The sequence below is a fragment of the Bos mutus genome, chromosome 24, assembly GCF_027580195.1.
Source record: "Bos mutus isolate GX-2022 chromosome 24, NWIPB_WYAK_1.1, whole genome shotgun sequence".
In the NCBI taxonomy this organism is placed as follows: Eukaryota; Metazoa; Chordata; class Mammalia; order Artiodactyla; family Bovidae; genus Bos; species Bos mutus.
Genome location: NC_091640.1, coordinates 42,999,943 through 43,014,247, shown reverse-complemented (window position 1 = coordinate 43,014,247; position 14,305 = coordinate 42,999,943). Strand labels below are relative to the sequence as shown.

The following is a 14,305-nucleotide window of genomic DNA, read 5'->3' as shown; positions in this document are numbered from 1 at the left end:
AAGTTTACATCAGGCTGATCTTCAAAGATCAGCCTTCAACAATAAGAGAAACAGTGACTAGGGACAGTAACAAAACTCCGCAAACTCTGGGGAAGGGTAGAATCTAATTTCCAGAGTTATCACATTGATAAATTCAAATGTCCAGTGTTCAACAAAAAATCACAAGGCACATAAAAAAACAGGAAAGTATGGCTCATTCAGAAGAAAAAATAAGTCAACAGAAACTGTCCCAGAGCAAAAGGGAGGTTTATTTCTATAAGCATTTATGTTAAAAACAAGACTTGTGTTGAAAAACAGTATTTCAACAGGTAGTTGCACAGTAAATGTTCTGCTTTTAAAAACAAGAATGATGTCAAATCAAATATATATATATAATTTGCAAATATCTTCTTTTGTTTTCGGTGTTATCTTTTCACTTTCTTTTTTTAACTTTTTATTTTGTATTGGGGTATAGCGGATTAACAGTATTGTGACAGTTTCAGGTGAACAGTACAGGAGCTCGGCCATCCATATGCATGTATCCATTCTCCCCCAAACTCCTCTTCCATCCAGGCTGCCACATAACATTGAGGAGAGTTCCATAGCATTCTGAAGCTTTCAATTGGAACATTTAGTCCATTTCCATTTAAAGCAATGATTAATATTTGTGCATGTGTGCTTAGTTGCTCAGTCATATCTTACTCTGCAGTCCCATAGACTGTAGCCCACCGGGCTCCCCTGTCCATGGAATTGTCTAAGCAAAAACACTGGGGTGGGTTGCCATTCCCTTCTCCAGGGTATCTTCCCAACCCAGAGATCAAACCCAGGTCTCCTGTATTGCAGGCAGATTTTTTACAGGCCGAGCTACCAAGAAAGCCTGTTTTTGGTATTTATTGATATTAATAGGTATGTATGTACTGCCATTTTGTTCATTGTTTTGTGGTTGTTTTTATTTCCTTTTATTCCAAGAAAAAAGAAATCTTTTTCCTTGATGACTATCTTTAGTGTTATGTGGAGTCCTTTCTCTTTTCTGTGTATGTATCTGTTATATAGACTTTCGGTTTGTGGTTACCAGACAGGTGAATATTTTAAGTTGATGACCTCTTACATTTAAACACATGATGCTAAAGCTGAAACTCCAGTACTTTGGCCACCTCATGTGAAGAGTTGACTCATTGGAAAAGACTCTGATGCTGGGAGGGATTGGGGGCAGGAGGAGAAGGGGACGACAGAGGATGAGATGGCTGGATGGCATCACTGACTCAATGGACGTGGGTTTGAGTGAACTCCGGGAGTTGGTGATGGACAGGGAGGCCTGGCGTGCTGTGATTCAGACACGACTGAGCGACTGAACTGAACTGAACAGTACTACATTTTTACCCTGCCACACACATTTTGTTTTTAATAATCACATTTTACATTTTTATTTATATTTTTAGCCCTTTAGACCAATTTATTTTATATCCATTTAATATATCATCTGGGACTTCCCATGGTCCAGTGGCTAAGACTCTGTACTCCCAAATGCAGGGGGCCCAGGTTTGATCCCTGGTCAAGGAACTAAATCCCACATGCCGCAACTAAGACCTAGCTCAGCCAAATAAATAAATAATAAATATTAAAATATATATGTAACATCCAACAAAGTACAATAAAGTTTACAACCGGGTGCATAACAAGGTAACTGTAAACAATTTAATACCACTGAATTGTATGTTTTAAAATGGTATAATTGGTAAATTTTTACAATGTACAGTTGGGTAAGATGGTAAATATTATGTATATCTTACTGCAATTATTTAAAATTTTACTAAGAAAAAACAGAGTATCTTTAGTATATTGACTTCATTTTTCGTACATGTACATGTGGAGGTTTCAGTGGTTAAAATTCTTCAAATAGTATTTTGATTTACTTAAACAGATTACATCAAAAACAACAGGAGCTGACCTTGGTTATTATCTGTAATTGGTATTTGACCAGACCCATTAAATATTATAGAGACTCCATTAAATCACATGATGGATTTCTGTACCTTTTCTTGATTGAGGGAAGTATATTCTGATTTTTTTTAGTGATTTATTGCTAGGACAGTCCAAGTAGATGGTCATCTCTTCCTCACTGTGCTGACTTTCACTTTTCCTCACCTTCTTACTGCGCAGAGGGTGGGAGGAAGGACAGACAGACAGACAGCAGAGTTCTATGATGTCCTCCTGTGTTTCCACAATGTGAATCAGAGCCTGAAACATTGCCCCTTTAAACTCTGTCCCCAGATATTCCTAGACAGAGGAGCAGTGTCATATGTAGTATTAACATTGAAGCTGAAACTTAATTTTTTTAAATAAAGCTTGATTTAAACTAAGGATAAAATGTCTTGATACACATCAAGAAGAAAGAGTTTTCATATTTTATCTTTTAAAAGGAAGGTATAAACTTGACAATTTTGGTATGACTTGACACAAACAATACGTAATTTTCACATGCTTTTAAAATAAAGCCCAAGATCTATTCTTTGAATTCTTTGCCCTTGAAATTGTTTATTAAATACAAGTCTTTTGCCCAATTAAAAAAATTTTAAATAAAGCCTAAGACTCTTAATTGCAAAATTCTGTGGAAAATAACAGGATGGCATTTATATTATGAATCTGAGACTGCATTTATGTTGCATTTTATGCATGAATTTGAATATTGAACACTTTTTCCTTTTCCTTGCTATTTCAGTAGTAAGTTTATCTTGCAAAGATTATTCTGTAACAGTCTTCCAGGGTCCCCTTGTGGCCTCCAGTCCTAATGTATCAGTCCGACAAAATCAGCACTCCATCTTTGAATGCAGTTTGTCACATATGGCAGAGGGTTTTCTGTTAGAAATTTGAAACCTAAGTTGCTTTTTTTTTTCTTTTATAAGAGAACTGATTTCAGTTTGGTTCATCCTGTTTCTTCAGACCCTCCCAAGTTCTTGCCCATATCCTCCACACCTCAGCCTGAGCGACGGCAGCCACCCCAGAGACGACATTCCATTGAGAAGGAAACACCCACTAATGTGAGACAGTTCCTGCCGGCATCCAGGCAGAGCTCCCGGTCTCTTGTAAGTAGCCCACAGACTATGCAGAGCAACTTGTAAGCAGTTAAGAGACCTGGAATCATTAGTTTCTTTGAGAAGCTTCCAGAAGCTAGAATGAACTTTATAATAACCTTATTTGTTGTTACTAGCTGAAGAAAACCAATCCTAAAAGTAACCAAGTGAAATCTGACATTCTTTGTTCATTTAAAGTACTTTTTTCCCCCTGAAACACTTACTTATGGTTGAAAGTATGGATATTTATTAAAGAAACACTTTTTTCCTTTCAAATGCCACTTAAAAATTGTTGAAACTAAACAGAAAACTTAGTGAAGTCTGACTACAGTAGACTCTTACTGAGGCAGATATCCAAAGGGAGAATTTTGATTCATAAAAATCCATTGTTCCTTGTTTTCAAGCATGTTTTGTGATACTGGAGTCACTGCAGCTGTTTGGATGGGTTGACAGTTTGCGCTGTTTTCCAGAGACGTCCAGGCTCACGTCATAGCTATTCACTTATCAGGCAGGGGATGTAGCCCACAAGGTCCTTCCAGGAAGAGGCAGCGGATCTGCCAGAGGAAACCTGCGAGGATTCTTTCTGTCCCACCTGACTTCCCAAATACCTACACTGTTGAGGTTAAACTTAAAATTAGCAGTGTAAAGACACTGTCAGATTAACTACAAGGAGTATTTGGCTGGTGCATGTGTGCTAAATTGCTTCAGTCATTTCAGACTCTTAGCGACCCCCATGGACTGTAGCCCACCAGGCTCCTCTGTCCATGGGATTCTCCAGGAAAGAATACTGGAGTGGGTTGCCATGCCTTCCCCCAGAGGACCTTCCCGACCCAGGGATCGGACCCATGTCTCTTACGTCTCTGGCATCAGCAGGTGGGTTCTTTCCCACTAGCACCACCTGGGAAACTTTACCAAGGAAGGCCATGAGGTGTCTTCCTGGCGCAGGGGAGCTCAGTGTGTATGGTCAGGCCATGAGCTGTTTTTGTGGAGAAGAGCAAGGTACAACCAACATGCCTTTGCGGAGAAGAGGTTTAGTGAGCAGGCAGGGGAGCCCATGGTCTGTGCAGACTGGTAATTTGTTCACAGAACTCCGCACCCTCGGCCTGCCTCTAGGTCCCAGCTGAGATGCAAGAACCTCCAGATCAAAGTCCTGACTTTTCTTGCCAGTAGCTTATCATGGGAAGTCCATAAAATCCCATTCCTTTACTGGCAGTGGCATCTAGTTTTGTAAGTATTGTCTTTAAAAGTATGATTTAGCTGTTTTTTTTTTAAGAAAACACTGAATCATTTTGCATTTATAAGGTCTCAACTAAAGACAACAGAAATGTCTTTTGTTGTTACTGATTTTCATTTATATTGGACCTTCCTCCCTTTCCTCCTGGGGTTTCCCAGGTGGCGCTAGTGGTAAAGAACTTACCTACCAATAATGTAGACACAGGAGATGCCAGTTCAATCCCTAGGTCAGGAAGATTCCCTGGAGGAGGGCATGGCAGTCTACTCCAGTGTTCTTGCCTGGAGAATCCAATCCCATGGACAGAGGAGACTGGTGGGCTGCAGTCCATGGGGTTGCAAAGAGTCGTACACAACTGAAGAGACTTAGCACCCTTTCCTCAGGATATTGAAAGTGTACTTTTTTTCATCATTTGGTCAGATGACTGGGGGCAGTGCCCTCCAAGTAGGGTAGGGGTGGCTGCTGGGTGTGTGTTTCTACTGTCGCCTTGGGCCTCCATCCCGCAAACCTGTGTGGGAGATAAGAGTTCACAGGACAGCTGAAGTGTTGCTGTGTGAACTCACATTCTCCAGCTGTGACTTCGTGGTTGATTTCGTTTTGACACACATAGATGCAGATGATGGCCTGGAGACTCATATGGAATCTAACATTAATGCCCTCCGTGGTGTTTTTGTCTGTTTTTCTTTCATGCTCTATAATGGTTCTGTATCAGTCACTCATGTTCAGCAGTATTTTCTCCATTTCTTCTCCCCTGCTGTTCTCTTCCCCATACGTATTGTTCAGGTTCCCAGGATGACCACAGCATGGCCAGCGCCGCCTTTCCGACCACTTTTTTCTACCCTCCAAACAGCTTCTCTGCTCGGCTCTCACCCTTTGGAGGCAGCCATGCTGGGGGTAGCAGGGGCTGTTTATTATCTGTGTGAGAGAGCTTTTACCAGCAGGTGGAGACACACACAGGTTGGCCTCCTGCGGGCTCTGGGAATTACCTTCCTCTGTCTCTGGTCGTGATGCCTCAGCTGCCGCACTCTGCACAGATTAACAGCTTAGATGGACACTTTGCTTCTGACCGTTGATTCCAATCTTTGGTAGATGCATAGATCACACCATGATCTCAAATGACAGGATGATAGTGAAAGGACAACAAACTGAGAATGCAGCAGCGTCAGGGAGCCTGTGGGAAGAGCTTCTGAGAGGCCTGATGGAGAGGCATTCCGCTGGCCTCCCCCGAAGCAGTCATCCACACTCAGCTGCCCAGCCAGGGAGCCACAGGGACCCTTCCTCTTCTCCAGCTCCCGTACAGCTGTGTTATGATGGTCAGGATGGTTGTTAGAAAAACCCACCCTGCTTCTCTGTACAGAGAAATCAAGTTTTATCGATGTGATTATTTAAATATTTTAAATACTCATTTTGTATTATCTTTTGAGATTTTCATACAGAGTACACTTTTTATAGAAAGTATAATTTCCAGACCTCAGTAGCATAAAAAGCCTTGGGACCGTCTTCAGGCTTCCCCTGCCCACAGTGCGACCTGTGTGGCAGCAGCCTGCCTGGCTCCGGGGTCCTTCCTGTTGACCAGACCTGTTCTTGATAAGCAAACAGCCTCTAAATTCTTTGTTATTCTTTATTACCCATCTTGGTTCAGAAAATAAACTGAATGTAAATGAGGTACAACAGATTACTTTCTCTTCATTTGGCATGAAATTCAGGCTCAATCCTGTTTTTCGTTTTTGATCTGGCCATGTGAGCACGTGGTCAGATGCAGGAGTGGCATTTAGTACCACCCCTCTTGGTGTTTCTGAAGATCTCTGACATTTTGTTTTTATTTTCAACCCTCCCTAGTCTCGTCTACTAAGTCTACAGATGACTTCAGATAGATAATTTACCTTGAATTTTAAAGATGAACTTGAAAAAAGAGTAATTAAACTTAATATTTGCTCTTTTTAAGTGTGCTTTCCTTTGGTTTATTAAAAACTCAAAAGGCTGTTTTGGATAATTGTCAAATCTCTCCTACTTATTTATGAAGCTTGGGCTGACCACAAACACTATAAAATGTGACTGTGTCTGTTTCTCCAGCTCAGTAACAGATGACACACTGTGCTCTCTAATTTCTGTGCTGGCTTAACTCCGACGCCTTTTGAATGGTAAATATAACCAGAATATTTAACAGAAACCCAGCCATTTTAGTGACATATGTACAGTGAGTTCTAAAGGCACCACAGCTGTTCCTGTAGTATATTGTAATCTTTGAAAATTTAAGATTTAGCTTCCCGTTTCTAAATTTGGGAGCTACGCTGCAGCACAGAGCAGCCAGAGAATCTGAATCATGCTGCTCTGGCCCCTGGCATCCATGCCAGGCCAGGACCCAAGTTCCATGCCTGCTGTAGTGTGACCAGCCCCTCATGACAGTGGGGACAGGGGCTCAGCTCGGGGTGAAGTGCAAACCCTGAGTGCTCTTCACATTTTGCGGCATGAGGATCTCAGCAAGATCTGGGGTAATTTGGCTTTGGGGATGTTAAATCAATGTTTTTTCATCAGTTGAAAAAAAATAATGAAAGCTAGTCTATAATTATTTATTTTCTTTCATGTTGCATTAAAGTTTTGTTGTCCTTGGGAAAGCACCAGATTTAAAACATTAGCATTTGACCTGATGGAAGCTATTTACCAAAGGATAATCTGCTTGAAATTCTAAAAAAAAGAACATAAACACCAAAAAAAACCACCCTTTCTTATTTCATCTGACAGAGCAGTGGATTTGGGTATGGTTCAAAGCAGAAAGTTGAAAGTAGGCTCTGACTGAGCCCGTCTGTGACTCGAGGCTGAGGAGAGGGCAGTGCCTGCTATCACCACCTGTGTTACGCTGTAAGGTTGCCATCTTCCTAACACACGGCCACCGATCTCCGGGAGTAGTCTTCTGCTTGTTTGCTAGATTCATATATATAGGTAGTCATGCTCGTCACTGATGAATAAAGACGACTGTAAAGACTTCTTAATGACACATCAGAACCTGAGAAAAGTTGCTGTTCGGTGTGTGCAGCCGGCGCATTAGTCTGAGCACAGTTGTGATGTCCAGCACTCAGAGACTGTCATGTCCCAGTAGACATACACACACTGTTCTCAGGGCCGAGCAAAGCACAGTAAATATTGGACATGCCAACTGAAGCCTGTTATCTTTGAAAGCTCTTCCTACTGAGAGAAAAGTGTGTGATGGTGGGATTTCTTGAGTATTTAGACATTCTAGAGCATGATATAATCTAACAAACTATCCTCCCATCCTCCAGATACTAAGCTGTTCATCTTAAAAATTCAACTGCAGGATCTTTTCTAAAACATTTTTAGCAAATTTAATCTTCCCTAAGTTAGCTTGAACAGAGATAATTTTGTAATGACTATAAGAAGCAGTAATTCTGCAAATTTTCTTTTATAGTAAATGCTAATGTTTGTCAAGTTTGCGGCCTAGATTTGTTTTTTTTCTCTGATTAGAAAACTGAACTGAATGTTAAATCTCCATGAACTGCATCCATAGTCTTGTGCTTTCTTGTTTGGCTTGTCTGAGTCCAGAATGCCTGTGCACAGCACTGCTGTGTGTGTGGGTGTGAGTTCCAGTGTGTGTACACCGAGGGCACGGGTTTGTGAGGCCCACATGCTGTGGGCGCACAGGACGTTTCTGTGTTTCTGCTGGGTCCACAATCAGTGCAGGGCCAACTGGGAGCAGGCAAGAGGCTCTTTATTCAGTGGGATCAGTTACATCAGCGTCATCCTCCACAATCCGTGTGGAAAACTGACAAGGGCTCTGGAGTGCATGGGGCAGCCCAATGGGAGTGTCTGCTGACCTCTGGGTCCAGTTCACTCACACCATTAGGAGTTTTCAGGCTGTGCTGATGTAACTTACCACTAAATAACGTTTCTCAATGTCAGTTACTAACCGTCTTCTTTGGGCTGTTCTGGGTACCACAAATCAGTGTTTAAAACTGTACCAGTATCGTAGATTTGCTGTTTACTTTTGAGCAGATAGTATACAACAGAAAGCTACATACTGTCTTTGTGTATCAGGAGAAAATGGACATAAATTTGGTTTAGAGCAGCAGCATTTCCCCCAGATTTCAGGACACAGTCAGGGACTAGTGATGTTTGAGATGCATCTGAACACACATGAGAAACTTCTGTTACTGGAGGTCTTGGTCGGCTAGTGCTACCTGGGACCCAGCAGTCTCCAGCTACCTTCTGGGTGTGATCAGAGATTGTGGTCCCCAGAGCAAGCCAGCTCTGCCCCAGGGTTTCCTGGGAGCCTCTTTCTTCTTTGGAGCTACTAACCAGGGCCCTGAAGTGGAGGGGACATGGCCTTGCTGGAGGGGGTGGGGCTTCTTGCTCACATGGATTCTGACTTTCAGGAGGAGTTCTGCTACCCAGTGGAGTGCCTGGCACTGACCGTGGAGGAGGTGATGCACATTCGTCAGGTCCTGGTCAAAGCAGAGCTGGAAAAGTACCAGCAATACAAAGATGTCTACACAGCTCTGAAAAAAGGAAAGGTAGAGCCCTTTCCAGTTGGCGGGTCATGCGGGCACTATCTGCTGCCAGGTGGCACAGGGCTTTGGGGGCTCCAGGGGCCAGAGGCTCACCCTCTGCCAGGCAGTCCCTGTTCCCTTGCTCACAGAAGCAAGTATTATTTCTCCCATAGAAATAGAAAACCGTAAGGTTTAAAACCACTGTAATAAATAATGGTGTGCCTTCCTAAAATCAGGTCTGCTCTTAGTTGTTAAACCTTTAAAAGATTATTGAGAAGACATATCTGAGAAACACAGGACACTTTTTTAGAATCTTCTTCAGATTGCTTCCATGATGGCAAGACCCTTAAGAGCTGTGGCCTTTTTCTCCCATTTGAAAGTAGAATTATAATCAAATACAGAGCCAGATTGTAACTGTCACAGAATCAAACTTAGTAAAAGGGTCTCTAAATGCTCTTCTCCCTTTGTCTACTAAGACTTTCCACATATAAATACGTGTTTAGATGTACAAATTGGGAAGTTAACTGTTGGCAATTCTTTTTTCTCCTTTAAAATTTCTGTTTTTTAGCTCTGCTTTTGTTGCCGAACCAGAAGGTTTTCCTTCTTCACCTGGTCTTATACCTGTCAGTTCTGTAAGAGGTAAGGCTTTTTGTAATTGATGACAGTAGTCAAGGAAACACTTCCACTGTTTCATCATTTTTCTCACAGGAACAATAGTAGAAATAATCCAGTGTGTGATCATGTGCCATGCTTATGAGTTACAACAGCAGTTGCTTCAACAGTGGATGGTTATTTGATATTAAGCCTGGAAAATTTTTTTTCTGCATGTATTTCTTTTATGTATTCAAGACAGTTCTAATAATAATATATCAGAACAGAAAAAAATAGATGTGACTCTCAGGTGAACCCACAATAGACAAGAAAATCCCAGACATTAAGTTGATCCTTTCATAGGACATAGCATTAAGTTTTACAGACTGATGGTCTTTTTGGCAAGCCAGTTGTATCAGTTTGTTTCATTCTGGTGGAACTGGAGTTTGGGGGACCAACTGTAGACAGGTAGAGGCATGCAGCCTTTGGCTTCTCTTAACTCTCCAGTCATATCCATGGAATCACACTAAGTAACCTTTCTGATTTTGTATACAGGCCGGTGTGCTCACAGTGTTGCAAAAAGGTAAGCCGAGCTCAGTAAAGTCACAGCTTGTGCTGATTTCAGTGACTCTGCCTCTCCAGCAGTCCTGCTCATTCTCAGTTTTATTTGGGATCATAGATGCGGCTGCCCTCCAAGCCATACTCCACCCTTCCTATCTTTTCACTGGGACCGTCTGCCTTGCAGAGAGGCGAAAGCTGTATGAGGCCAGAAAAACCCTCCACTGGCCACCATCGGCCACTTCGGAGCATTGCCAGGTGAGCAGGAGGCCTGGGTCTCCAAAGTGTCCTTTGTGAAAGAAGAAAGCACTTTCAAGGACTTTGGTGACATGGTGGGATATTGGCTTGAGGAGAGGCACATGGGTGGGTTAGTTTTAATAGTTTTGACTTACACAAATCTCCAAAAGTAGCGTGTCAAGGATAATGGCTAGCTCCTTGAAAGACACAGTCTCCTAGTTTAATATTTTTTCTACTTTGGAAATAATTACTTTTATGTATCCTTTAAAAGTCATCTTTAAAACTATCCTTTTCAGTGGAGTTGAAAACTTGCACGTAAGAGTCTAATCTTTCCTTTAGTTTTGAAAAAAATATTTTTAATCCTGTGTTTACAGTGGTCTGCAATAGCTGACTTACATTCCTAACATAAAGACAGAAATAAAGCTTTATGCCAAGAGCTGGCATTTTAAAAGGAAAATATGCCTGGGTATCAGTCACTTTGTGTTCAGGTTAGTGTTGGTCTTTAAGAAAGACAGGAGGAAGGCAGACCAGCTCAGGTTCCAAGCTGGCAGGGCCCAAGGGACAGGGTTTTACACACCAGCAGCCCCTCCATCTGTGAGGGACACTAGCATTGGTGCCAAATGCTGGATGGTGGCCATTCAGCATGTCAAGGTCTGTGGACAGTGAGGTGAGGGAGTTGGAAGCTCCTCAGACCTGTGTCCAAGGCTTCTGCCCTGTGCTCAGCCCCTATCCTGGGCTCTTGAGTTTGGGCTGCTGTCCATGGGCTCCGGACAAGCGAACATGGCTGCTGTTCTTTCCTGTACTTAATTCTACGTTCCTGTTTGGTTTAATTAAAATAGTGAGTAGATGATGCCTAGTTATTTCCAAAAACTATCCAAAACATCTACAGTGATGTTATCTAGTTAACTCCAGCTCTCTAGAATCCAAATAGTCACCTGCTGCTGCTAAGTCACTTCAGTCGTGTCCGACTCTGTGTGACCCCATAGACGGCAGCCCACCAGGCTCCCCCATCCCCGGGATTCTCTAGGCAAGAACACTGGAGTGGGTTGCCATTTCCTTCTCCAATGCATGAAAGTAAAAAGTGAAAGGGAAGTCCGACTCTTCGCGATCCCATGGACTGCAGCCTACCAGGCTCCTTCGTCCATGGGATTTGCCAGGCAAGAGTACTGGAGTGGGGTGCCATCGCCAAAGACAATTGCTGTAGTCAGGGAGAGGTATATTTGATAAATACAAAAATAAGAAAGCTAGTCCAAAGATAATTTTTCAGGTTGTGTCATAGGATTAAGATAAATTTACTTCAGTTTCCTGTAGTTTCCTGACCTACCATCAAGAGTTAAGTAATGTTCATTAACCGTGACATGGGGTCACTGAGAAAGAACTTGAAGTTTTCTCTGCATCATCAGTGGGGCGTTAGCAACATGTACTTCATTTCAGTTGTTAGTGTTCATGAACTGTGTGCAGAAGGTGAATACTCTGAATAACCTATTTTACGAAAATTCTATAAAGGGTACTAAGATTCTTAATAAAACATGTTTCCTGGTTTTTTAAAAATATTTTGAATGTTGTCACCAGTTTTAACTTCTTTCGATGAATCTGACATGGCCAATCACCACCCATTCCATCATATTTTGGCAACAAATTTGCTTTTTCTGCATGTATTTTCTTAGTATTGCAGTAGAATTCTTAATAAATGATATTTTAAATGTTTTTTTTTAGGTTGTCCTCAAAATCCAAGTCTGTGGACAAATCAGATGAAGAACTCCAATTTCCCAAAGAGCTGGTGGAGGACTGGAGTGCTATGGAGGTGTGTGTGGACTGCAAAAAGTTCATTTCTGAGATCATCAGCTCAAGCCGCCACAGTCTGGTGTTGGCCAACAAGAGAGCTCGATTGAAGAGGAAGACGCAGTCCGTCTACATGTCCTCAGCAGGCCCCTCAGAGTACTGCCCCTCAGAGAGGACCATCAGTGAGGTCTGAGCCCCGTGCCTTCCTGTGGGAGTCGAGTTCCTGTGAGGACGCTGAGCAGGCTGTCACTGTCTCCTCAATGTGGTTAACTGGCTTGGGTTTGTGTGAGAATCAGGGTTTTGCTGTGTTGCATTGTTCCACAGACTAAATGCTGTGTTCATGTCAAATTGAGAACACATGACCAGTCGCCAGTTGCTCATCTGCACTAAGAGGACAGTAGTTTGAAACTTGATTTTGTGTGATTATAGATTTGGAGGCCAGAAACATTCCTCTTAGTTCTTTACTGTGCCTGAAATAATGTTCTAGGGCAGAAAGGTTCTCGTGTGAGGAATCAGTCTAGCGCAGGCCTAGGGGCCAGCAAGGTCTAAGCAGTAAGTCATATTGGCATTTCCACTGACAGTGTTCCTACCTGATGGACACAGACCCCTGGAGGCCTCACAGCACAGAACCTGCAAGGGTTTGCTTGTGTGTCAAACTGGTTTTAAGTTATTGTTGCTCTGAGACACTTGGGAAGGGCTCTCCACTGCCTCCCAGGACAAGCATCGGAGCTGTAGGCCTAGGGGGGGTGCCTGTGTCCCTGGGCAGCAAGGCAGTGTCTCCTGAGCAAGTGCTAGGCTGTTTTTACCTTGAATGTATTACTGTTACTAGTAGTTGCATATTGGAGGTCTTAAGAAAGTTTTGTGGCATCATGGGACAAAGGCAGGCTAGAAGTTTGTCCAGAAGCTCAGTACTTTGGCCTCTTAGAAGAATGGCTGTGAGCATCCACCTTTCCAGCAGCAATTTTCATACTTTACAGTCTCACCATCATGACTAAATTAAGCCACAATTTGGTACATAAGGTCTCAAACTGAAATTTATTTTTATAAATGAATTTTAAAGGAAAACCATGGTCTAGTCTTTTAAAATTACTAGAAAATTAACCTGCCGATAAGCTTTTTGGATGTTTTGCACACATTTTCCTTTTAAGCGACTTGAGTGGGTAGGGTGGGCTTTGATGAAGCCGAGCTGGAGGCAGCACCATACACCTGTCATTTCTCAGCTGTGTGGTCTGTTCCGTGGCATCTCTCTCTGTGGTTCTGGTTGGCTCAGTGGTGACCAGCCAGTCACATTCACAAGCCTGGTTAATGCACCAGGCCACTTTCTGACACACTCTGGGACACGTCTGCAGTCAACACTGGAGACAGCACTGCTCACCAAAAGGCATGGCAGTCACTCTACGCCCCCTCAACATTTCTATAGGGAATTAACAGTAATACCTCAGAACTGCTCTGGTAGTGGTTTTTCATGGTGGAAATTTATAAGTTAGTAAATTGCTTAAAATTACTTACACTTGCAAAATAAACTTTTACCAATTGACTAATTAATGCATGTTAACAATTTGTATTTGCATGTAAAAGTGGGCCACCAGAAAACCCTGATTATGGAAATATTTAAAGAGGCTCATGTGATAGCTTCAAATGTTACATTGAGTGAATCTTGTTTGTACAGTTTTCCAAGGGACAGTTTCAACTCTAGACCCCTTATAGATTGGCCTGAGCCTCTAGACCATCCCCAGGACAGGTGCAAGGAAGACAGAGGAGTGGGGGCGGGTGTTTGTGTCCGTGGAAAAAACAGACCCAGGAGTGTGCTTTTTAAAATAATGACTAGTTTATAGGTGTTTCTAAAATACAAAAAACTAACCCCTCCCCTGAAATGAGAATCCCATTCACATGGCAAAATCTAGCCCATGTGATCCTTGACTTCACTGCTCCGGGTTTGTGACACTGTTTAACTACTGGGACATCGTGAGCGGCAGGTTTCCATGGGACAGTTTGTAGAAATCAAATCCGCATCCCTTTCTGGTGCCAAACAAGTTCCCACATCCGTGGCGTGTGTCCGCCACCTCAACCAAACTGGATAATTCCAGAGGGTCATCCACTGCTGGCCTGTGGGGCATGCTTTCACAGTCCTTAGCCTTGCCCCCCGCCCTCCCTCCCTCCCTCCCTCGGATCCCAGGCTGCTCTTTGTGCTGCTTCTGGCACTTACTTCTGGTCTGACAACAGCTTCGCTGGCTGGCTGGCCTCGGGTGGAATCTGATGTGTGTCTGCGCACTGACCGTCATTCTCACCCTCTCCCTCCAGGCTGAGAACACTTTCAATTCACTTCTCACAGTTTTAACTTTCTGTCAGTGTCA

The 14,305-nt window shown here is 42.8% G+C and overlaps 1 protein-coding gene across 2 annotated transcripts in view; it reads left to right on the top strand.

Annotated features, from left to right (window-relative positions):
* SPIRE1 (spire type actin nucleation factor 1) overlaps positions 1-14,108 on the top strand; it is a 162,296-nt gene extending 148,188 nt beyond the window's left edge. Inside the window, exons 11-17 of one of the 2 annotated variants that reach the window (XM_070361817.1) lie at positions 2,920-3,062; positions 5,065-5,238; positions 8,670-8,807; positions 9,352-9,422; positions 9,930-9,957; positions 10,054-10,190; positions 11,886-14,108. In XM_070361817.1, the coding sequence (XP_070217918.1) occupies positions 2,920-3,062; positions 5,065-5,238; positions 8,670-8,807; positions 9,352-9,422; positions 9,930-9,957; positions 10,054-10,190; positions 11,886-12,144 (950 nt within the window). In that variant the 3' untranslated portion in view covers positions 12,145-14,108. The remainder of the gene's footprint in view (positions 1-2,919; positions 3,063-5,064; positions 5,239-8,669; positions 8,808-9,351; positions 9,423-9,929; positions 9,958-10,053; positions 10,191-11,885) is intronic. The other variant, XM_070361818.1, reaches the window with a different exon arrangement.
* The last annotated feature ends 197 nt before the right edge of the window (positions 14,109-14,305 follow it).